This window comes from Macaca thibetana, chromosome 20, assembly GCF_024542745.1.
Source record: "Macaca thibetana thibetana isolate TM-01 chromosome 20, ASM2454274v1, whole genome shotgun sequence".
NCBI lineage: Eukaryota > Metazoa > Chordata > Mammalia > Primates > Cercopithecidae > Macaca > Macaca thibetana.
This window is the reverse complement of record NC_065597.1, coordinates 71,438,637-71,463,688: the sequence shown is the minus strand read 5'-3', so window position 1 is coordinate 71,463,688 and position 25,052 is coordinate 71,438,637. Positions and strand designations below refer to the sequence as shown.

The 25,052-nt window shown below is 51.9% G+C and overlaps 1 protein-coding gene across 2 annotated transcripts in view; it reads right to left on the bottom strand.

Moving 5' to 3' along the window:
- SRL (sarcalumenin) overlaps positions 1-12,442 on the bottom strand; it is a 55,355-nt gene extending 42,913 nt beyond the window's left edge. Inside the window, exons 1-2 of one of the 2 annotated variants that reach the window (XM_050774243.1) lie at positions 12,201-12,267; positions 1,026-1,198 (exon numbers count right to left, since the gene is read on the bottom strand). Coding sequence is in view for 1 of the 2 variants with exons in the window: in XM_050774242.1 (XP_050630199.1) it covers positions 12,201-12,261 (61 nt within the window). In the remaining variant the exon portion in view is untranslated. Of the gene's footprint in view, positions 1-1,025; positions 1,199-12,200 lie in introns of both variants that reach the window. The other variant, XM_050774242.1, reaches the window with a different exon arrangement.
- Between the last annotated feature and the right edge of the window lie 12,610 nt (positions 12,443-25,052).

The window sequence follows — 25,052 nt, the reverse complement described above, 5'->3', positions numbered from 1 at the left end:
ATGCCTATAGTCTCAGCTACTTGGGAGGCTGTGGTGGGAGGATCACTTGAGCCCAGGAGGCAGAGATTGCAGTGAGCAGAGATCGCACCACTGCACTCCAGGCTGGGCAACAGAGTGAGACCCTGCCTCAAAAAAAAAAAAAAAAATTGCTGTGGTTTTAAGCCACTGAGTTTGTAGCAATTTGTTACGGTAGTCCCAGGAAGATCACATAGGAACCAACACCTAAGCCTGGTGCTGTGAAATCTTCCCAACACCATTTAACACTGAGCCGATCGTGTTCACCATTCCCATGGCCCCAGACCCTGTTGTCACCACCCTGGGGCCCACATGCTCTGAAACCCAGCTCGAGCCCCCCATGGCCCTAGACCCTGTCGTCACCATCCTGGGGCCCACATGCTCTGAAACCCAGCTCGAGCCCCCATTCCAGGAAGCATTCCCCGACAACCGCTCCCCCTTTCTCTGCACCCTCAGGCTGCTTATTTTTAGCCGCGGATTACGTCTACCTTATATGGTTCTCTATTCATGTCATGAGCAGGGGCTGTCTCCCCTCCTAGTCTGTAAGCTCTTTGAGGACAGAGAATCCCAAGGATATTAACAGTCCTGAGCAGGGGCGGCGTGTTGATGGATTCCCCTGGTTGGTCAAGTTTCATGATATTTCAGGAAACTGGAGGCAAATGTCAAGTTGCCGCACACTCACAAGAGTGATAACCTGCCATTCTTGTCATAGTCCTTTTAACCTCAAAAAGTATCCAGTATCAAAAAATATTTTAAGCATCCGATAACCGTTTTCTTATTATAGTCACGAAACAGCCCCATGCTGGAAATAGGGCAAGGATCATTATCCCCAATTTATGGGTGAAGAAACAGATGCAGAGATAGTCAGGGACTTGGCAGCCGAGTTGTGACAAAACCAGCATTTGCTCTGCCCCCAGGTTCCGGTGCTCCCACTGCGCCCCACCCCAGACCAGCTGCTCTGCCTCTGTGTGGGCAGCCCCAGATGAGGAGGGACTTGGTGGGGTACCCACCGACTTAACTACCAATTCAGAAAGGAAATAAAGGCAGGAAAGGAGGTGGGCTGGTGTCTTCGGAGTCCGAGGCCAGGATGGTCTCCCCAGGACAGGGCGAGTACTTGACACTTCTCCAGTTCTTTTCCAGATTCTTCCCAAGTCCTAGAGAGCACTCCTGATCTCTTGATCTCCTTGGGTAAGGTCAAGAAAAACAAGTAATCATCTACTACTTGACACTAAGTAACCAACAAATCGGCTAGAGGCCTCTCTGGTGGACACGGGCACAGGCGGTCACATCAGGCCCTAAATGCTGTGTAAACTGGATGTCCATCAGTGGCATGGCTTCCAAAGGAATGGCTTGGTCAAGCCTTTACCTATTGTCATCTAGGGGAATTTTTTTTTTTTTTTTTTTTTTTTTTGCAACAGAGTCTTGCTCTGACACCCAGACTGGAGTGCGGTGGCACAATCACAGTTTACCACAGCCATGACCTCCTGGGCGCAAGAGATCCACCTGCTCCAGCCTCCCAAGCAGCTGGGACCACATGCATATGCCATTACGCCTGGCTAATTGTTGTATTTTTTGTAGATATGGGGTTTCTCCATGTTGCCCAAGCTACTCTTGAACTCCCGGGGTCAAGCGATCTACCCGCTTCAACCTCCCAAAGTGCTGCGATTGCAGGCAAGAGCCACCATGCCCAGCCTAGAGGAAATTCTATGGCAGAAAACTGAGCTGCCCTAGGTCCTAGCCAAATGACTACCTGAAGGAGGACCAGGGGCTGCAGTTTTGGCAGCAATCCAGTGGTGGGGGGAGGCGGGGGCTCCCAAACCCAGGGACTCTCCCCTGAGCTCCTAGCACAAGCCACTTCCTACAAGCCCAGAACTCCAGGCCAGACTTTGCCTGCACCTGTTTGAGCTCAGAGTACAGTCCCTGCTCTAGAGGCATCCAAAAATATCCGAGAGAGAGGGGAACAAGGAGGGGCTATCTGGAAGAAAACAGGCTAGAGTCTTCAGAGGGCTGAGAGAAAGAACCACTTGGCTTAGCATTCAAGGCTCTTCCCAACTGGCCCCAACTCATCAGGGTGGCCTAATCTCCCCTGAACATGAGCCCCACATTCTAGCCAGAGTTAGCGTCATCCTGTCCCTGACAGTGCGGTGCTCTGAGCTTCCTCACCTCCTGGCTTTTGTCACCATCTTCAGATGTCTCTGCCTGCGCAAATCATCTATCATTCATTAGACATTGTTGACTGCCTTGAATGAGCCAAGCGTCGTGCTACACTGTTAGTGATGAAACACGGGCAAATTAAACAAATGCACAGCTTCCACCCTCCCCAAGCTAACCGTCCAGAGATCGTCCCCTCCCTGGAAGTTGGGCTGAAACCCTGTCCCTCTGCACAGCCAACCTTCCCAACCATCTTCTGAACTTCAACCAGAATGAGCGGAGGCTGCCGGCTGGGGGTGTTAGTTACATTTTTTTTTCAGTGTGTGTCATCTCCCCAAATAGAAGGTCAGCTCCTGAGGGCAGAGACACAACTCGTTCCCGCCTGCACAGTGCAGCTGGCCAGGACCTCACAGGGCTGACAGGGGGCTGAGAGCTGGGCCTCGCAGGGAGGGACCCACAGCTGCCTTCCACCTCTCCCTGCTCTCATCAAATGCCCCACTCTCTGCTCCCTGCAGTCCCTGAGGCATCTGAGTCTGAGATCGTGCCATACCCTCATGCTTCTATTTGATCCTTTTGTGCCCTCATCCTTAACCCGAGTCCATCCTGCTTTTCTAACCTAAAGGGGGACTCCCTTTAGGAAGCATCTCTCACTTCTTCAGGACTTGGCACCCAATCTCTCCTCTCGTGCCAGAGCTGGCCACAGCCTGCACTCATTCTTTGCTCTTTTTTTTTTTTTTTTTTTTAAATACGGGGTCTTGCTCTGTTGCCCAGGCTAGAGTACAGTGGTACAATCTTGGCTTACTGCAACCTCAACCTCCCAGGCTCAAGCCATCCTTCCACCTCAGTCTCCAGAGTAGCTGAGACCACAGGTGTACCCAGTACATCCAGTTATTTAAAAAATTTTTTGTAGAGACAAGATCTCACTGTGTTGCCCAAGCTGGTCTGGAACTTCTGGGCTCAAGCAATCCTGCTGCCTTAGCCTCCCAAAGTGCCAGGATTACAGGTGTGAGCCATTGTGCCTAGCCTATTAATTAAATATAATAAATTACTGCTTTAATTCTGATGTAATTTGGTGCTTTCATTCTGATTCTTCCACCCTCCCTGAGATGGGGTGGCTCAGCGATGGCTGCTCTGGGAGTCCCTCTGTGAGGGACGATGAGGAAGTGACAGCAACAGGCATGTCCCTAAAGTAGGGGGGCAGCTGGGACCTTGACTCCGAGTAAAACCACCTTCAGGGTTGCAGAGGGATGACAGAGGCTGAAACCAGATGGAACAGGACTTCTCTGATCTTAGAGAAGGATGACAGCACAGGCTGCCACCATCGAGGAAACGGATCAGTTTCCAGAAATTCAGTGAAATCCATCCCATTTGCTAAACTGCACCCCGGCCACATCCTGCGGAGGATACCCAGCGGGGGATGAGCACAGGGACTGGGACCTCTCGAGCACTGGGCAGATCCTACTTAGCAGCCGTGCTCATCAGGACTCCACTTCATTCATTCATTATTTCACCCATTCAGGACCTGGAAGAGAAATGCCTGCTATGTAGCTCAGTCCCTCTGCACTCAGAACCGGTGAACTATTCACCACCTCTGTGTTGAGATTTAGGAACTTTGGGTAAGACCTTGCCTGCCAAATGGGAAATTCCATCTTAGAGACTTCTTCCTTGAGCTAAAATCTTCTGAATGCTCTGAAACACAGACAGACTTGAGCAAAGTGCCCGTCTGTGCTGCGAGTCACTGGTCTCCATTGCAATGAGCTGCAGCTCCTCCCCTGACCAGGGTCTTGGTAGCAGGGACAGGGGTCGGAGCAGGGGCCCGATGTGGGTAGGGAAGGGAGACCCAGGAGGGAATGAAGGAGCCAAATAGGGTGAACGCAGAGTCTGAAGATCAACTTTTAGCTCTAAGAAGACAGGTGAGGTCAGGGGTGAGGTCCCTGAGGAGCCTCGGGGCAAACTCGGGGGAGAACAGAAGCCAGCCCACCACCTTGAGCCAAAGTGAGTCCTCACACCAAAGTGAGTCCCACCAATGCACCACGAGATGGCACAGGCCTCACAGCCAGAAACACATCATGAAGGGGACCTGAGGCTGGACTCCCATCCCCAGTCCACAAGGAAGAATGAAAACCAAAGTCAGCTGCGAGCAGTGGCTCACACCTGTAGCCCCAGCACTTTGGGAGGCCAAGGCAGGAGAATCACTTGAGCCCAGGAGTTTGAGACCAGTCTGAGCACCATAGTGACATAGTGAGACCATGTATCTACAAAAAGTAAAATTAGCTGGGCGTGGTGACACGTCCCTGTAGTCCCAGCTACTCTGAAGGCTGAAATGGGAAGATCACTTGAACCCAGGAAGTTGAGGCTGCAGTGAGCTATGATTGCACTACTGCACTCCAGCCTGGGAGACTAAGTGAGACCTTATCTCACTTATAAAAATAAAAAAGAGAGAGAGGACTATAGTCATCATCTGGGTAACTCAGGCTACGTGTCCACTGCATCAATTTCCACTTTAAAAAGCTAACCCGGCCGGGCGCGGTGGCTCAAGCCTGTAATCCCAGCACTTTGGGAGGCCGAGACGGGCGGATCACGAGGTCAGGAGATCGAGACCATCCTGGCTGACACGGTGAAACCCCGTCTCTACTAAAAAATACAAAAACTTAGCCGGGCGAGGTGGCGGGCGCCTGTAGTCCCAGCTACTCAGGAGGCTGAGGCAGGAGAATGGCGTAAACCCGGGAGGCGGAGCTTGCAGTGAGCTGAGATCCGGCCACTGCACTCCAGCCTGGGCGACAGAACGAGACTCCGTCTCAAAAAAAAAACAAAAAACAAAAAACAAAAAAACAAACAAATAAACAAAAAAAAAAAGCTAACCCGGCCGGGCACGGTGGCTCACGCCTGTAATCTCAGCACTTTGGGAGGTCGAGATGGGCAGATCACGAGGTCAGGAGATCAAGACCATCCTGGCTGACACGGTGAAACCCCGTCTCCACTAAAAATACAAAAGAAAAAATTAGCCGGGCGTGGTGGCAGGCGCCTGTGGTACCAGCTACTTGGGAGGCTGAGGCAGGAGAATCGCGTGAACCCAGGAGGCGGAGCTTGCAGTCAGCCAAGATCGCACCACTGCACTCCAGCCTTGGTGACACAGCGAGACTCCTTCTCAAAAAAAAAAAAAAAAAAAAAGCTAAATAGGCTGGGTGCAGTGGCTCACGCCTGTAATCCCAGCACTTGGGAGGCCGAGGTGAGCGGATCACGAGGTCAGGAGATCAAGACCAGCCTGACCAACATGGAGAAACCCCGTCTCTACTAAAAATACAAAATTAGCTGGGCTTGGTGGCGCATACCTGTAATCCCAGCTACTCAGGAGGCTGAGGCTGGAGAATCACCTGAACCCGGGAGGCGGAGGTTGCGGTGAGCCAAAATCGTGCCACTGCACTCCAGCCTGGGCAACAAGAGCAAAACTCCATCTCAAAAAAAATAAATGAAAGTTAAAAAAAAGAAAAAACTTCTCTCAGCCAGGTGCACTGGTTCACGCCCATGGGAAACCAAGGCAGGTGGATCACTTAAGCCCAGGGATTTGAGACCATCTTGAGCAACATAGTGAGTCCTGCCTCTCCCATAAAAAACAAAATTAGTCGGACATAGGGTAGTCCTAGCTACTCGGGAGGCTGAGGTGGGAGGATTGCTTGAGCCCAGGAGGTGGAGACTGCAGTGAGCCTTGATCAACCACTGCACTCCAGCCTGCACAACAGAGTGAGTCCCTGTCTCAAAAAAATAAATAAAAAGAAAAGGGAAAGAAAAAAATGTTCTCTTCCTCTGTAAACCCATCTGCTTTTAAGTTACTGTTGCTGGCCTTTATTTCTCCCAAACTTAATTTTTAAAAGTTTCTATGTCTAAAGATGTTGCCTCCTCATCCTCACTAAATACCCTCAAACCCTCCTCATCGGCCAGTGACCTGCTGGTTGTCAGAAGCGACAGCTCCTCTCCCTCAGCATCTCTGTGATATTTAATCCTGCTGGCCACCCGCCTTCTTCTAGAAGACCTGGGCTTGCAGGTCACTGTCTCTTCTTGGGTCCCTTCTTATCTACCTATCTTTCTGATAAATTCATTTATCGTCTTTCTCTTCCTACTCCTCAAACTCAGTGTTCATCCAGGATCGGTCCTTGAATCTTTGCCTCTCCCTGGTACAGCTCCCTGGGTGACTCAGAGCCTCCCTCTCATCTTTATGTAAATGAATCTCACTCCTAAATGCCCTGACCTGACACCCCTCCTGAGCTGCAGTCCTGCCTTTCTAGCCCCTGTCACCTCCATCCAGATGCACCACGAGTAGCCAATCTTCAGAATGACCCAAACTGTGCTTTTTTTTTTTTTTTTTTTTGAGACAGAGTGTTGCTCTGTCACCCAGACTGGAGTGCAGTGGCGTGATCTCAGTTCACTGCAACCTCTGCCTCCCAGATTCAAGCGATTCTCCTGCCTCAGCCTCCCGAGTAGCTGGGATTACAGGCTCATGCCACTATGCCTGGCTAATTTTTTTGTATTTTTAGTAGAGATGGGGTTTCATCCTATTAGTCAGGCTGGTCTCCAACTCCTGACCTTGTGGTCTGCCCTCCTCAGCCTCCCAAAGTGCTGGGATTACAGGTATACATCCAACCCTGAACTATTTTTTTTTTTTTTGAGGGAGGGTCTCACTCTGTTGCCCAGGTTGGAGTACAATGGTGCAATCACAGCTCACTGCAGTCTCAGCCTACCGAGCTTAAGCGATCCTCCTGCCTCAACCTCCCAAGTAGCTGGGACTACAGGCACCTGCCACCATGCCCAGTTCATTTTTTCTATTTTTTTGTTTTCTTTAATTTTCTATGGTGTCCAAGCTGGTCTAAAATCCCTGGGCTCAGGTCATCCTCCCGCCTCTGCCTCCCAAAGTTCTGGGATTACAGGTGTGAGCCACTTCACCCAGGCCCAAACTGAACTCTTTTTTTTTTTTTTTTTTTTTTTTTTTGAGACGGAGTCTCGCTCTGTCGCCCAGGCTGGAGTGCAGTGGCCGGATCTCAGCTCACTGCAAGCTCCGCCTCCCGGGTTCGGGCCATTCTCCTGTCTCAGCCTCCTGAGTAGCTGGGACTACAGGCGCCCGCCACCTCGCCCGGCTAGTTTTTTTTGTTATTTTTTAGTAGAGACGGGGTTTCACCGTGTTAGCCAGGATGGTCTCCATCTCCTGACCTAGTGATCCGCCCGTCTCGGCCTCCCAAAGTGCTGGGATTACAGGCTTGAGCCACCGCGCCCGGCCTGAACTCTTAAAATCTATTCCTCTCTCTCATGTTCCCAGTCTATTTTTCTGGCAAGATCATTCTCCCAGCGACCTCGACAGAACCTATAAAGGCCCCTCCCTGGGCCTGGCTCCCAAGCTGGGAAGGCCAGGAATTCTACACCAGCTGTCAACTGGGTCCACCCCTTCTCTCCACTCCCAACCCCTCGCCCGGGTCCACACTCCCTCACCTACCTCTCTGGTGTGGCTGACTAATCAGTCTCCCCTCGCCCTACTCTTCCTACAAACAACTGCCAGATACATCTTCCCGGAGCCCTTGGTGGTGACCCACTGCCCACTGAGCAAAGCCCTGCTTGGCCTAACAAGGCCCTTCACACGTCAGCCCCAACCTTGCCTTCCAAACACGTCCCACCACCCCACTTCCATCTGCCCACCTTCCTGCAAGACAGAACAACGTTCCCCTTTCCTGGGTCTTACCAGAGCCCAGTTGCTTTGGCGCCTGAGTTTGCTCCTCTTGTTCCCTCATCTCAGAATTCCCTTCCTGCCATCTTTCTGTTCTGAATCCTGCTTTCCTCAAGGCCCAGCTCAAATATTCCCTCATCCGTAAAACCTTTTCTGATCTGATCCACTCAGCTCAAGATGGTCTCCTCCCTGCCTTCAACCCACCTTGCTTTCCCCATGCCTCCCCAAGGACACTGATGTGTGTCCTGTTTGACCAGATTCAGCTACGTGCAAGGCGGAAGACACCTCCTCTCCCCTACTGGACTATCAGCATTGAGGACAAAATGCCTGTCGCAATTCCCCTAGCACCATACCTTAAACACAACAGGGACGCAGCACACGCGGGATGGGCTCACGAATGACGATGCCTGGTGAAGTGTTTGAATGAGAGGGTTGCACACACGAGCGATGTTTACAGGGAAGGGGTTGTGCTGCGATGAGGCCTGGATTTGGGTTTGGAGCAGGGCATGTGCCCAGGAGACAGAGCTAAGCCCAGGCGCTCCATCCCACAGCCATGGCCCTCCCGCCTCCCCACTCCGCCAGCCGCCTCGTTCCAGCCAGGATGTACAGGGCCTAGCCCTGTCCTTAGCCCTGCAGGCCAGGTCAGAGAACGGAAGCAGCTGTCCTCCTCCTGTGTCCATAGGCTGACTCTCCCCAACCCACCATACCCAAGCAGGCACCAAACAGCCAGCTGGATGCTATCGGCCTCATCTGGACCTCCCTCTGGGGGATAAGTGGGTAAAAGCACCGGCCAAGGAGTGCAAAGGACTGAATTCCAGCTCTGGCCTGCCATGAATTCACTGTTTGACCTTCACTGTAATACCCGGATGTGGGACAAAACCAGCAGTTCCTAAACAGCAGTTCCACAGGCCACCATGCCAGGTGCCGCTTTTTTTTTTTTTTTTTTTTTTTTTCTTGAGATAAGGTCTTCCTCTGTCACCCAGGCTTGAGTACAGTGGTGCAATCACAACTCACTGTAGCCTTGACCTCCTGGGTTCATGTGATCCTCCCACCTCAGCCTCTCCTGTAGCTGGGATCACAGGCATGCACCCCTACACTCAGCCAATTTTTTGTGTTTTATTTTAGAGACAGGGTGTCACTATGTTGTCTAGACTGGTCTCAAATTCTTAGCTTCAAGTGATGCTCCCACCTTGGCTTCCCAAAGCGCTGGGATTACAGGTGTGAGCCACTGTGTCTGACCAAGGTGTCACTTTTTTGAGGGATGTGTTCATTACCACGGCCCAGTCTAGTGCATTCCAGGCTCACTGTGGGACCAGATGTCCCCTACAGGCTTGCCCAGCAGCACCAAATGAGGAGTCAGGGAACCAGCTGTGGGGAAAAGGCTTCTGGGGTCTGTTCTCTCCCCAAGACCCCTGAGCTTGCTGCATGTTCTCAGCAGCCCTCCCACGGCGGATCCTAGCATCCGGGCTGCCCTGTTGAGGAAACTGGAGTGCTGGCCTCTTTCCAGAAATAACCAGCGACGGGTGGGAGAGAAAGGGGCGGGAAAAGGGCTTCCTGACCGTCACTCTGCACCCTTGTCTCACATGGCGGGCGCTGAGCCGTGGGCACTCACAGGGGGGCAGCCCCAGCATGCACCAGCCCTTGCCTCTGGGGTGGCCGAGTGGGGCCAGGACAGATGGGCAAGTCTGAAACTATGGCTGGAGATGGAGGAAGGATGAGGGATGGACAGGAATCCCCAGATCCCCAATCTCCGTATCAAGCAACAGGAAGGACAACAGGAAGCAAAGAAGTCCCAAATTCTGCCTTTAGCAATAAACACCAATGGCTTAAACCCAAAGAAATGCTTTCTCGGCAGACCCCACTCTCCAGGGAAACCAAAAGCATAGCTCTTCACCCTGCAAACTAGGGAAGCTCCCCCAGGATGGTCTTATCCACTGCACCCTTTCTCCTCCTTTCACACTCACCCTACAGGGAGAGAAGGGCTTGGGGGTGCAGGCCGGGTCTGCCACAGAGACAGGCTGAGGAAAGGAGAGGACCCTGGACCAGGTGTGCCTGTCACTGACTCGCTGTCTGACCTCGGAAAAGTCTTCCTGTTTCTCTGGGTTTCCTTCCCTTCCCTGGACGGTAGGGAGACTGATCAAATCATTGCTAGGGGCCTTTCCCGCTGCTTTAGGGAGGAATAGCCCCAAACCAGGACTCCCAAAGAGGAGGGCCCGGTGGGTACAAGGGCCTGAGTGCAGCACATCGGGAGGTGGAGACCAGGAATGCCCCACCTGGCTGCTCCTTCCCCGTCCTGGCATGGGCATGGGCGATGGCTGGTCGGTGACGGAGGGGCGCTTGTCTCCTCACAGGGAGGCGAGAAGGAGGGCTGCAGAGCCCACCACCCCAGTCCAGAGCAGCACAGGAGCAACAAGCGGGAAAAGTCGGAGGAGAAGCTCTGCGGGGTCCCTGGCCTAAGAAGCAGGTGGAAGTGGTGAGCGAGAATATCTGCCGCCACCCAGCCGAGGAGCAAGCAAAATAGGGAGGGAAGTTAGCACACAGCAGAGAGATGACGGAAAGAGGTCAGGAGCCAAGTGACCTTGGGGTGGAGTGGTATTTACCGGGGTGGCCCGATTCTAGAGGGGGAGTCGCGCACTAGGAAAGACTGTCATGATGGGGGTGTGAGGAAGCCACCTTGTGGGTTAGAACCTGCGGGTGGATACAGGAGGAAGCCTCTTCTGGGGTATAGAGTCCACAGAGGGGCAGAGTCCTGATAACATCCACCACGGGGGATGAAACCCACAGCCCAAGCGCTGAGCAGGAGCAGGGACAAAGGGAAGCTTTACGCAGGAGGTTGGGGCGGGGCAGACGCACGCTGTGGGACCCAGGAAGGAGAGACAGCAGAGAGAAGAGACCTTTGCACAAGCACCTGCCTGCCTCCTTTCCCCACCGCAAGAGCCCCCAGCAAGGTCTGCAGAACATTCCAGATGGCCAGTTCCCTCGGTGGGAGGAAAGATAAAGGATGTCCCTAAAAGGCCAAAAATTCCTGGGGCCCAGCGTGTAGAAGCCCAGCAGCTGGGGCTGGGCTGCAGCAGAGGAGGGGCCATGAAGGGAGAGGGTGGCAGCGGCTTGGGGCTCCGGATCCAATTACGCGGCTGTTTCCATACTTAGCCGCCTGACAGCCGCCTGGAATACTCAGCACTCAGCCGCTGCAGCCCTGCAAAGCCCAAATTAACTCAAGGACAGACAAGGGCAGGGCCCAGCAGCACTTGCAGCGGCCAGAGCCCCCCACCTTACATCTTGAATCCCCAAGACATAGTTTTTGCTCCCACTTACTGCCTGCTCTCCTTGCTGGGACTGTGCCCCTGCAACCCCCTATTCAACCTCAAAGACCTGAAAGGCTGGACCCTGGGCCTCTCCAGTCCCAGGTACGAACCTAGGCTCAGAGCCCCGCTGGGGGAAGACTGCTGAGTCATGAAAAGACATGGTGGGAAGTCTGGATCCTAGGGGGATCCCCAGAGCACCTCCCTAAGAGCATTCCCCAGGGGAACCTGGCCTCAGGAACCTTAGGAACAAGAGAGGTGGCAAAACAATCTGGCATCTCCTCCACAGCCTATAGATAACCCCCATGCTGCAACCCAAGCCACCTCTGCTACCCGAAGTACTGACATGTCAAAGGGAAGCCTCAGCACGCACAGGCAAGCCCCTTTTCTGATGGAAGCCCCCACCCTGAGCAGAGGCTATACTCCAGAACGGCCCCGTTCCTCTTCTGAATTGCATCCAATTCTGTTTCCAGCCCAACCGCCAGCTCTATTTCCAATCTTATCCCAAACCAACTCCAATTCCATCTCACTGCTCCCAACACGGTCCCCACCTTTGCCCAGTGTATCCCCCTCTGTCCTCAATCACACAAACCCAGGTCTCTTGCTGGAGTGGGGCCTCCGCCTTATCACCCACCAGGTGGGAGGGTCACCTCAACGACCTCCAGCTCCCAGACTGTGCTATTTCGTCCATCTCAGAGGCTCCCCCGTCTTGCCTTTGAGGGCCCTCTTTCCCACATCTACTGGCCAGACTCCTCTCTGACCCGGTTCACAGCTCAGTTCTGTTTGCTGTTCCCACTTCCTCTGTCCTCCCTGAGAGCCCTGCAACTGCACTCCTTCTCTCCAGCACCCAGCTCTTTCTCCAAGGCCCCAGGCCTGGGGAAAAGGGAAGGGTAAGAAGACACCAGCCAACAGCCAGGGTTTGCTATCAGCCCCGACCCCGTACCCCACCCATGGTAGACAGAAAACCTTGGAGGAAGTGTGGGGGCGCAGTCTGGGCTGGGTCATGCTGGGAGGGGCCCTACCCGCTTGTCCTGAGAGCAGGAGAGAGGCCAGGAGGCAGCCGAGCAGGACCAGCGCCCTCATGGTGACTGCCAAGAGAGCCCAGCTGCTCCTCGCCTCTATTTATACGGCCGGCCGTGGCAGCAGGCGGTGGAGGGGGGAGAGGGGTCACACAGTCACTAGGGCAACTAGGAGGGCGTGATAGGGAAGAAGCCCAGACCCCGGAAGGCTGTGCGGAGGCTGAGGCTGCACCACTGCTGTCCTAGCCACCGGGTCCCAGAAGGCAGGGCCACGGCTGGATTCTCTTCCCCCAAACCCCTGCAGCCCTGGGATCACATGATATAGGCCACAGGGCATGGATGACAGGCATAAAATGGAGCATCCCTTGGGCTCAGGCCATGGAGCTGGGAATCTGAGTCTTCCCAGAACCTGCAATAACTTGACCTGAAGTCGGGGCAGGTTAAGGACCTTGACACGCCTGCACTGGAAGGAGGAAGTTGTAGGGCAACGCAAAAGAAATCCTATTTGACAGCCACTGACCCACATGCTAGAGAGTAGTCAGCTACGGCAAACCTGCAACATGTGACCTCTGAGGTCCAGGCTGCAGCCCTGGAACAACCTTCCCAGCCTCTGGAAGAGAGACAGCACAGACCAGAGGGAGAGGGACACGCTGAGACACAAGCTGAGGCTGCGGTGTAAATTGGAGGATGGAGCAACAGATATCCACTTCCAATGGCCCAGGGGTTCCAGAACATTCAGTCACCTCTGCAAAGTGCTTTTTTGTCTGTCTGTTTGTTTGTCTGTTTGACAGAGGATCTCACTCCGTCACCCAGGCTGGAGTGCAGTGGCATAGTCATCGCTCACTGCACTCGACCTCCCAGGCTCAATCAATCCTCCCAACTCAGTCTCCCAAGTAGCTAGGACAATAGTGCCACCAGGCTCTACTAATCTGTTACAATTTTTGGTAGATGGCCCAGAGAGCCAGTTGTAAGAAGCCAAGCGAAAGCAGGCACTTGCTCGTCTGGTCGGGGGAATGGTGTCACTGTGTGGGGAAGAGGTAGAAGCCAGCTTTGGAAGAAAGGAACTAAATCAGGGCCGGGCACACTGGCTCACACCTGTAATCCCAGCACTTTGGGAGGCCGAGGCAGGTGGATCACCTGAGGTCAGGAGATCGAGACCAGTCTGGCCAACGTGGTGAAACCCCATCTCTACTAAAAATACAAAAATTACTGGGTGTGGTGGCGGATGCCTGTAATCCCAGCTCCTCAGGAGGCTGAGGCAGGAGAATCACTTGATCCCAGGAGGCGAAGGTTGCCATGAGCCAAGATTGTACCACTGACTCTAGCCTGGGCAACAGAGCGAGATTCAGTCTCAAAAAAAAAAAAAAAAAAAGAATTAGGCATCTGGTAGGTGCTTGACTTTTTTTTTTTTTTAATCTTTTTTAAGAGACAGGGTCTCTGTCACCCCGGCTGGAGTACACTGACACAATCATAGCTCACTGCAGCCTTGAACTCCTGGGGTCCAGCCACCCTCTCACCTCAGCCTCCGAGTGGCTGGGAATACAGGTGTGTACCACATCTGGCTAATTTTTTGTTTTGTAGAAACGGGGTCTTCCTATGTCACCCAGGCTGGTCTCCAACTCCTGGGCTCAAGCGATGTTCCTGTCTCGACCTCCCAAAGCACTGGGATTACAGGCATGAGCTACTGCTTTTTCAAACACGAGGTCTTGGGCCTTTTCCTCTCAGAAGTCCCCTCTCTCTCACTAAGGAAGGAGCTGTTTTCCTTTCTCTTTCTTTTGCCTATTAAACCTCTGCTCCTAAACTCCTCATGTGTGCCTGTGTCCTAAATTTTCTTGGTGTGAGACAATGAACCCCAGGTATTTACCCCAAATAATGTAGCTGCTTCATGACAGGGACCTCATCTGGGATCCCAAGGTACAACACTCATTAAAACAAGTCAAGAAAACTTACTGTGAACTATTTACGGCCTTTAATAATTGAATAAAGTATATTCCTGTGAAGAAAATTTGGAGCATGTTTGTTTCTCTCTGCCTGGTTTCTCTGAAATGTGGAAACTATCTCAACATCTGGTGGAGGCAAACCAGTGTTACAGCCCATCAGAATGGCTGACAGTAATCAAACTCTAAATGGTGCCGCAGACAGAACCACCCATGGACATGCCTTTTTTCCGAGGACCCTTAGCTCGACCCCAGGAGGAGTCCTAGCTTCTGTTCCCCACACAACGTCCCTTTTAAGCATGAAGTAGCCAGAAAGAGTCATTGTCAAACAACCCCTAAGAGCAGTTAGGGTTACCACTCCAGAGTGGGGAATGATACAGGAGTTAAGAAGAAATTACTTAGATAGTGAGGGTACAGAAGTCCTCAGTAAGGTTTTCCTTTTACTGAAAAGCAGCCCCAAATCATTTTCCTTTCTAACAAACAGCAGTCTGTAAAAATCGAGCTGCAGACACAGATGCAGGCAGTTGTGCCAATCATGTTCAAAATGGCAGCTCCATCTTCCCTTCTCTGCCAGCCACATGCACAGTAAGGAGCAGACAAGATGGCCTGGCCAAGGGGAAAGTTCATTTGCATAATAAGATTAGAGTGGAGAGGTCAGCCTTCCCTCCACCCCGCCACCCCCACGATATGTAAACATCATACCTGACTGAACCAATCTGGGAGCCCTGTGTAAATCAGACACCACCTCCTCAAGCATGACTATAAAATGCGGTGCATCCGCTGCCGGCGGCCTTTTCCTTTCAGAAGTCCCCTCTGTCTCACTGGGGAGAGCTGCTTTCTGCTCTCTCTTTCTTTCTCTTTCTTTTTCCTATTAACCCTCTGCTCCTAAAAATAAAAAATACAATAAAAATAAAAAATATTTTAAAATAAAGATGAGGTCTCACTCTGTTGCCCAGGCTCCTCTCAACCTCCCGCCTCAAGTGATTCTCCCACCTCAGCCTCCTAAGTAGCCGGGACTACAGGCGTGAGCCACCATGCCCAGCCCAGCTCAGCTCATCCTTCAGACAGAAGCTGCCAGAGGCCTCAGCCTAAAAGTCCCCAGCCCCATTTTCAGAAGCCATGCATCCCTAGGCACACCTGCTCCTGACTGTCTCAGACTGACATTCCTCAGATGACTCGGGAGGAAGTGTGTTTGAGAACAAGAGGTGGGGCAGGAGAAAAACCATGTAGCCCAGCTACTCCATTCCAGTGGTCCCATTTCTGATGCCCTGGAGCCAGGGTCGGCCAGCTGCTTCTGTAAGGGGCCAGGCAGTAAACAGCTGAGGTTCTGTTGGCCATCTGCAACTCCTCCACTCTGCGTGTGTAGCTAGAGCAGTTCGCCCCACAGAGATGAACGGATGTGGATGCATCCTGATAAAACTTTATTATAAAAGAGAGGCAGCAGGCTGGCTCCAAGCTGTAGTTTGCAGATCTCTGCCCATACTCGAGGGAAATTATTTGGTGAATCACTTTGTAAAGCAGAAAATCATTTGGTAAAGGATCACCCATATCAGCACTTTATCAATCCGGGTTTTCCTACATCTGGCTGCTTCACGTGGGGCTTAAGAGCTAGAAAGGGGAAGGTGGTGCACTATCTTGGGGCCAGGGGATGACATGTGTGTGACAAGGCTGCTGTGGATTTGAGCCTGGGAGCATATGTTCCAGGGAGAAATATGTGAGGAGTTTCTTAACCTTTTTTTTTCTTTCTTTTTCTTTTTCTTTTTCTTTTTTGAGACAGGGCCTCATTCTGTCGCCCAGGCTAGAATACAGTGGCACAATCATAGCTCACTGCAGACTCAACCTCCTGGGCTCAAGCAAACCTCCTACCTCAGCCTCCAAGCAGCTGGGACTACTACACCTGGCCATTTTTTTCTTTTTCTTTTTGTAGCAACACAGTCTACCTATATTGCCCAGGCTGGTCTCAAACAATCTTCCTGCCTTGGCCTCCCAAAATGCCAGGACTATAGGTGTGAGCCTGAGAAGAAGAGTTTCTGGGTGGAAAGAAGTAGGTTTAACCCTGAAAAACTTTCTCTGATCAAATGAGAAGAGGTCCCCAGAAGCGGCAAGTCAACGTCACAGTCACAAATGTTTATCTAGAAGACCTGACAGCCACGTCTCGATTGCTAAAGTGTTGCCACAAGAAGGAAGTATTAGGCTTGTCCTGTGTGGTTCCTGAGGGCAAGGCCAGGTTTGATGGGCAAGGGTGACAGGAGACCCATTTTAGCTCAAGGTAAAGGAGGATGTTCAGGTTGAAGCTACCCAGGAGAGGAACAGGATTGCTGATAGAGGAGTGTCCTGTCCCTGCCTGAGTTCCAGCAGAGGCCAGCTATGCACAGAGGGGCACTGCTCAAGTGCTTTCCCTCCCTGATTGTGCTTAAATCTGAGTCTAGGGAAGACTCTGGGGCTGGTGCCTCCTGGAGGCCCTCCACCTCCATCCCTACATCATTTCCTCTGGAATTCTGGCCTCACTGGTTTCTGCAGGAGGCGCTTACCTGCATCAAGCCTGGCCCGCATCCTTGTCTCAGGACTGTGGGCTCTCTCTAGGGTGGTGAGGGATTTACCCGCAAGCAGTGTCCTTGAGAAGAGGCTGCATCTGCCAGCAGGCCTCTGCGTGGGCAGGCACTCTTGGAAAGCCAGGAGCTGTGAAGGAAAGGAGGGCTTTTGCACACCGCATCCCAGCCGTTTCAGCAAGGGTCTTGGGGGAGGGTCTGGATGGGCCTCCTCGCCTGCTTCATTTTTTTCCACTTCACTCGCAGAGGGCTGCTCCTCTCAAAGCTCAAAGTGCTCCTCTTCTCTGATGGAGAAAACCCCCGGGGCAGGGCTCAGAGCCACACGTCTGTGATCCTGGGGAAGACGTGGGCCTCAGTTGTCAGACAGGGCAGCCAGCCTCACAGAACCGCTGTGAGGGACATGGGAGATGCTAGAGGGGTAGATATTTTAATGTTTCATTGAATTGTAACCCACATGCTGCAGGACACAGGTCACGAGTACGAGCTCAGTGAATTATCACAAAGCATGAAGCGCAGGTGATAGTGGGGACGAGGAGTTAAGGTGATAGGAAAGGCCACAGCCCCTTTACCGTTCTGGGCACGCACTTCCTGTGACTCAGTCCCTCTTTGGCAGCCGACTTGCTATATCATGCCACACCTCAAACGGCTCCTCAAGGGGCTAGGAAAATCAGGCTGAACCTGACAACTCAGGCCTCTGAATCCATTTTGTACTCAAGACTGACCCAGCATAACATGTAACCCCTCATTGAAAGTATTGTCCTACTTATCTTGGAAATCATAGGTTATCGGTCTTAGAAGGACCCAAATTCCCACCCAAGCAGAAATTCCTTAACAGCCAGCCATCCAGCCTCTGAATTCTCCCAGCAACAGAGAGCTCACTACCAGAGAGGTACAGCTCTGCTGTTCTGAAGAGTGTAGGGCCTAGAACTAGCCACAGCGCTCCAGGTCTCCTCCCAACTTCTAAGTCTCAACTTTCGGCCAAAAACCAGGAAGAGGCTGGGCGCAGTGGCTCACGCCTGTCATCCCAACACTTTGGGCGGCCGAGGTGGGTGGATCACTTGAGTGTTGCAGGCCGAAAGAGTGAGGGTCGTGATCAACTCTGTATACCACTGGAGGCTATATGAGTAAACAGCAAACTGTTCTCATGAAAGCAGGATGTTGGCAAACTGACAAACTGCGTCTGCCACCCAGAAGGAATGCTGAGGGCAGTCACGACCCAGGCACAAGTGTTTCTTGTCATGATATAATGTGAACCTGTGATCAATCAAGCAGCTGACCAATTGCTACCTCCTCCTCCCTGCTCTTTCTACCCAATGAATATGAAGAGCGGTAGAAGCTCAAGGCGGCTGCCCTTGTTCACTAGAAGCAGGGAGCCCTCTTCTTCTCCTGGCCCCTTCCTTTAAAATAGTTTCTTTTGTTTCAGGTTTTCATTTCTACGTTCGTCCCCCTTCGTTCAGTCCCATGGTAACCGCGGCAAACCGCGGCACTTGAGGTCAGGAGTTTGAGACCAGCCTGGCCAACATGAAGAAACCCCATCTTTACTAAAAATACCAAAGTTAGCCAGGCGTGGTGGCGCACACCTGTAATCCCAGCTACTCAGGAGGCTGAGGCAGGAGAAATGCATGAACCCAGGAGCCAGAGCCGAGTAAGCCAAGTATTGTGCCACTGCACTCCAGCCTGGGTGACAGAGTGAGACTCCATCTCAAAAAAAAAAAACCCAGGGACATGCACCACAAGGATCCCACGGAGAATGAGCACCACCTCTCTCCTGATTGCAAGCAAGCCACCCCCTACTAACCCTTATACGTGCCATCTCCTTCTCCTACGAGAGAACAGCAGATACAGGATCTCACTCTGTCGCCTAGGCTGGAGTGCGGTGGCGCGATCTCAGCTCACTGTAACCTCCACCTCCCGGGTTCAGGCAGTTCTCCTGCCTCAGCCTCCTGAGTAGCTGGGACTATAGATTTTTTGTATTTTAGTAGAGACGGGGTTTCACCATATTGCCCAGGCTGGTCTCAAACTCCTGAGCTCAGGCAATCCGCCCGCCTAGGCCTCCCAAAGTACTAGGATTACAAGCGTGAGCCACCATGAGCAGCCTTTGTTGTTGTTGTTGTTTTGAGACGGAGTCTCACTCTGTCACCCAGGCTGGAGTGCAGTGGTACAATCTCGGCTCACTGCAACCTCCGCCTCCCAGGTTCAAGCGATTCTCCTGCCTCAGCTCCCCTAGTAGCTGGGATTACAGGCACGCACCACCATGCCCAGCTAATTTTTGTATTTTTAGTAGAGATGGGGTTTTGTCATGTTGGCCAGGCTGGTCTTGAACTCCTGACCTTAGGTGATCCACCTGCCTTGGCCTCCCAAAGTGCTGGGATTATAGGCGTGAGCCACCACGCCTGGCCAGTTCCTTTTTTTTTTCATTCGAGGGTGTGGTAAGGGGAGCTGGTTTGGGGAACTCATTCCTTTCTACAGCTGCCAGATTTAGAGCTGGTCCTGCCACAGCCCCCAGTCCTATCCCCTCCTCTGTCAACACAGGTTCTTGTCAATCAATAGAAGAAACTTGCAACTCAGCAGGGCAAGAGAAGAAAGGAGACCAAGGCAGAGGACATAACCCCACCCCTGCCCAGGACCTGCAGAGCAAGGGAGGCCAAGCCGGACAACTCAACAGAGTGAAAATGACAAATGCCACAAGGCCACACAGCATCAAGGAAAGCACAGACAGGCAGCTGGTTAAAGAAAGGACAGAAGGATGGACTGGAATGGGGGGCAGCCAGAGACACAAAAAAATGTGAAGCTAAGGACAGCATGGCCAGCTGGCTCCAAGAGGCTGTGTGAGGATTTGCATGTGCTTTACATACTGGTCTGGGGCCAGTTAGTCAACTGGTAAGGAGGCCAAGGTCACAGGAAAGAACCCGTCTTCCACTCAGCAGCCCTTCAAATATCTAGCAGAGCTGGGGCATCGCTCTGCTGCACGGCCAAAGATGCCCCCAAATCATGGCACAAAAGGCACGTTTTTATTATGACCCACCCTGTACCAGAAAGACATGGAGATGGCCTTTCTCTATAAAATATAGCAAGAAAGCACGAACTGGAAGCACTAGTGGAAGAAAGGAAGGCACACAATATGGAACCATTCGTAAGACTAACAGGAAAAAACGACACCATATATTTCAGTCCCTGACACGTGTGGAACTTGACCACCTGCCCAATTCAGTGTCCTTAAAATAAGAACCAACCGAATGCTTGGGAGGAGTGAAATTATTTCAACTATTGAGACTCGGCAAGAATTTCTTCTGAGAATCCTCGTAAAGAGGAAACAGACACAGCGCAAGGTAATGACCCTTGAGAACATTCTTAGAGCAGACATACATTTTCCATGAAGTTTATCCCTAATAGAGACTCTTAAAATAGGGCAGAGAACCAGCCAGGCGCGGTGGCTCATACCTATAATCCCAGCACTTCAGGAGGCCAAGGTGGGTGGATCACTTGAGGCCAGGAGTTGGAGACCAGCCTGGCCAACATGGCAAAACCCCGTCTCCACAAAAATACAAAAATTAGCTGGGTATCGTGGCGCATGCCTGTAATCCCAGTTACTCGGGAGGGTGAGGCAGGAGGATCGCTTGAACCCCGGAGGCGGAGGTTGCAGTGAGCCGGGATAGCGCCACTACACTCCAGCCGGGATGACAAAAGCAAAACTTCATCTCCAAAAAAAAAAAAAAAAAAAAGTAGGGCAGGGGAGGCCACAGGGAACAAGAATGCCTGGCCCTGCCTCAAAGAAATCACCCCCCAAAGACAGTCCATGACACATGCTTAGGACACTTCTCCTGAACTGTCACCTTACATGCTGTTGGTAGGAGGGAAAATTGGTACCATGCATTTGGGAGATGGTAGCTACTAAAATCTAGTTATAATAGCCCTAAGTTGGAAACAACATGAATGTCCACCATGGGCCAGGCGCGGTGGCTCACGCCTGTAATCCCAGCACTTTGGGAGGCGGAGGCGGACAGATCAAGAGGCCAGGAGTTCAAGACCAGCCTGACTAACATGGTGAAACCCCGTCTCTACTAAAAATACACAAATTAGCAGGGTGTGGTGGCGTGTACTTGTAATTCCAGCTACTCGGGAGGCTGAGACACGAGAATGGCTTGAACCTGGAAGGCAGAGTTTGCAGTGAGCCGAGATCGAGCTATTGGACTCCAGCCTGGGTGACAGAGCAAGATTCCATCTCAAAATTAAATAAATAAATAAATAAATAAAAATAAATGTCCACCACTATGTGAATGGATAAACTGTGGTCTATTCATACAATGAAATAGTACTTAGCAAGAAAAATGAACATTTATGCTTACATAAAAACATAAATAAATCTCAGAGACACTGTGTTGAGCAAAGGAAGCTTGACAAAAAGAACTTATGTGTTGTATGACTGATACAAGCTTCTAGAACGGGAAAAACTCCAGCGTGGCCAACATGGTGAAACCCTATCTCCACCAAAAAATTGAAAAATTAGGCCAGGCGCAGTGGCTCATGCCTATAATCCCACAACTTTGGGAGGCCAAGGCGGGTGGATCACCTGAGGTCAGGAGTTCAAGACCAGCCAGGACAACATGGTGAAACCCTGTCTCTACTAAACAAAAATTAGCTAGGCGTGGTGGCGGGCACCTGTAATCCCAGTGACTCGGGAGACTGAGGCAGGAGACTCGCTTGAACCCAAGAGGCAGAGGTTGCAGTGAGCTGAGATCATGCCATTGCACTCCAACCTGGGCAACAACAGTGAAACTCCATCTCAAGAAAAAAAAAAAAATTAGCCAGGCATGGTGGTGCATACCTGTGGTCCCCATTACTTGGTAGGCTGAGACGGGAGAATTACCTGAACCCCAGAGGTGGAGGTTGCAGTGAGCTGGGATCACGCCACTGCACTCCAGCCTGGGCGATAGAGCAAGACCCTGTCTCAATCAATCAATACACAATAGAGAAAACTAATACACTGTGATAGGAATTAAAACCAAGGCCAGGTGTGGTGGCTCACGCCTGTAATCTCAGATCTTTGGGAGATCAAAGTGGGAGGACTGCCTGAGGACAAGAGTTTTCAAACCAGTTTGGGCAGCATAGTGAGACCTTGTTCCTTTTTTAAAAACAGAAGAAATTAAAACTATGGTTAGATTCCACCATACACCTACCAGAATACCTAAATAATGATAAATCTGACAACATTAAGTGCTGATGAGAATGCAAGGCAACTGAAACTCTCATAAAAATGGAAGAGAATAGAGAATTCCATACACATACACATAAAACATTAAAAACGGGTAAATCTGAGTAAGTCCCATGTACGGTACCAATGAAAATTACCTGGTTTCTATGCTAACCGTAGTTATGCAAGATGGCAAGATGTTAACACTGGGGGATGCTGCGTGATCTCCCTATACATGTCTTTCTTTTTTAAAAAAAAAAAAAAAAAAAAAAAAGCCAGGAGCAGTGGCTTACATCTGTAATCCCAGCACTTTGGGAGGCCGAGGCGGGCAGATCACCTGAAGTCAGAAGTTTGAGACCAGCCTGGCCAACATGGTGAAACCCGTCTCTACTAAAAATACAAAAAAATTAGCCAAGCATGGTGGCACACACCTGTATTCCCAAATACTCAGGAGGCTGAAGCAGAATCACTTGAATCCAGGAGGCAGAGGTCCACTGAACTCCAGCCTGGGTAACACAGCGAGGCTCTGTCTCAAAAAAAAAAAAAAAAAAAAAGAGATGAGGTCTTGCTATGTTGACCAGGCTGGTCTAGAAATCCAGGGCTAAAGCCATCTTTCCCCTTCAGCCTCTCAAGTAGCTGGGTCTACAGGCTAGTACCACCAACCCGGGCTTCTCCCTGTACATTTCTATAATTATTTCAAAACGTAAAAATTTGAAAGAAAACAAACTGCTTGATAGTGGCAGAAAGCAAGCATGAGGGGATTCTGGCTGGGGCTTGCTGGGGGAGCTGGCTGCATGGGTGTATGTTCAGTTTGTGAAAATTCATGGAGCGCCTAAGCTAAGCACCCTCTTCTGAATGTGTTACCTAGTAGTCCGATAAAAGGCTTTTGGCCCCGGAGCGGCGGCTCACGCATGTAAAATCCCAGCACTTTGGGAGGCTAAGGCAAGAGGATCGCTTGAGGTCGGGAGTTTGACACTAGCCTAGACAACATACTGAGGGTCCATCTCTAGAAAAAATTTAAAACTGCTGGGCGCGGTGGCTCACGCCTGTAATCCCAGCACTTTGGAAAGAGGCCAAGGCGGGCGGATCACCTGAGGTCGGGAGTTCGAGACTAGCCTGACCAACATGGAGAAACCCCGTCTCTACTATAAGTACAAAATCAGCCAGGCGTGGTGGCGCATGCCCGCAATCCCAGCTACTCTGGAGGCTGAGGCAGGAGAATAGCTTGAACCCGGGAGGCGGAGGTTGCGGTGAGCCGAGATCGCGCCATTGCACTCCAGCCTGGGCAACATGAGCTAAATTCCGTCTCAAAAAAAAAAAAAAAAAAAAAAAAAAAAACAGCCAAGCTGGTGGTATGTGCCTGTAATCCCAGCTACTCAGGAGGCTGAGGTTGGAGGATCGCTTGAGCCCGGAAGGTGGAGGCTGCAGTGAGCGGAGATCGCGCCACTGCACTCCAGGCTGGGCAACAGAGACTCCGTCTCAAAAAAAAAAAAAAAAAAGGAAACAACAACAACAGATTTTGTTGAGTGCCGCATTGATCCGGTCCCTCCCACGCCCCCTGTGCTTCACAAAAACGTCAGATCAGAGCTCCGGCGCGGCGGTCTCCTCCGCGAGCCTGGCCCGGGGCTCGGCAGAAGGATGAACTCTTTGGGGCCAGACGTCTCCCATCGCACTCAGGCTGACATGGCAATGTTTCGGATACTTTGGGTAAAAATTAAACGTTTTACGAAAAGTTCTGTCACCTGTTTCTTGATTATTTTTTACGGCGGCTTCCAGAATCTTTCGTCAGCGCGAGCTCAGTGCCCGGAGGCCGCCGTCACCTGTTCTCCGGGCGGGCCCGGGGTAGGCAAGCAGCTCGCTGGAGGAGTCCGGGTGCGGAGCGTGAGAGCGCGCGGGCGCCAGGCGCGGGGGCGGGGCCAGACAAGCGTGCTAGCGGGAGCGCGCGCGCCATGGCCTGAGGCGTCTGGAAACACGCGCGGCTAGGGGACGGGCGGGGCGAGTCCGGGAAGGGGCGGGGCCGCAGCCGCTCCCCTGACTTCCGCCGCCTGCGGGTGAGACCGCCTACCATCCCCAGGCGCGCTTGGGCATGCAGGGGGAGGCGGGATTCCCCTGGACCGTCCCCAAGCCACGCCTCTGGCCTATGAGAACTGAGCTGTCCCGCAGGGACCAAGAGGAGGAGCCTCCGCCTTCGCAGGGGCTGGGCGTTCTGGGCGCACTGCGCCCTCTGTTGATCCTCTTAGGAGCTGCGCGGGAACCGTCGGGCCTGCCGGTTCGCACCTGGACGAAAGGGGTCTCTGTGCCGGGCCAGATCCTATGTAAATTTAGCTGGATAATCCCAGTAAGAGAAAATTAGCTGCAGTGCAAAGAAGCCAGGCTGAAAAGGCTGGGTTATTCCATTTATATGACATGTTGTCACAGGTAAGACTAGAGCAACAGAGAATAGATCAGTGGCTCCTAGGAGCTGGGTTGACCACCAAGAGGCATGGGGGACATTGGAAATGAAGGAACTAATTCATATCTTTTTTATTTTGCTTTTGTTTTATTTATTATTTATTTATTTTTGAGACAGAGTTCTGCTCTCGTTGCCCAGGCTGGAGTGCAATGGCGCGATCTCGGCTCACTGCAACCTCTGCCTCCCGGGTGCAAGTGATTCTCCTGCCTCAGCCTCCCCAGTAGCCGGGACCACAGCTACTGGCATTCGCCACCACGCGCCGCTAATTTGTCTATTTTTAGTAAAGACAGGGTTTCACCATGTTGACCAGGCTGGTCTCAAACTCCTGACCTCAAGTGATCCACCCACCTTGGCCTCTCAGACTGCTGGGATTACAGGCGTGGGCCACCAATGCGCCCAGCCTAATTTTTGTATTTTAGTGGAGATGGGATTTCACCATATTGGCCAGGCTGGTCTTGAACTACTGACCTCACGTGATCCACCCGCCTCGGCCTGGCCTCCCAAAGTGCTGTGATTAGAGGTGTGAGCCACCACACCTGGCCAACTACTTTAATTTTTTTAAAAAAGATATCAAAACCAGAAAGTAGGTGGTTACCAGAGACTGGGAGGAGGGAGAAGGAGTGACTGCTTAACAGAGTCATTTTGGAGTGATGGACATGTTTTGGAACCAGGTAGGCTGTGTAACACTGTGAATGTATTAAGTGCCATTGAATTGTTCGCTGTAAA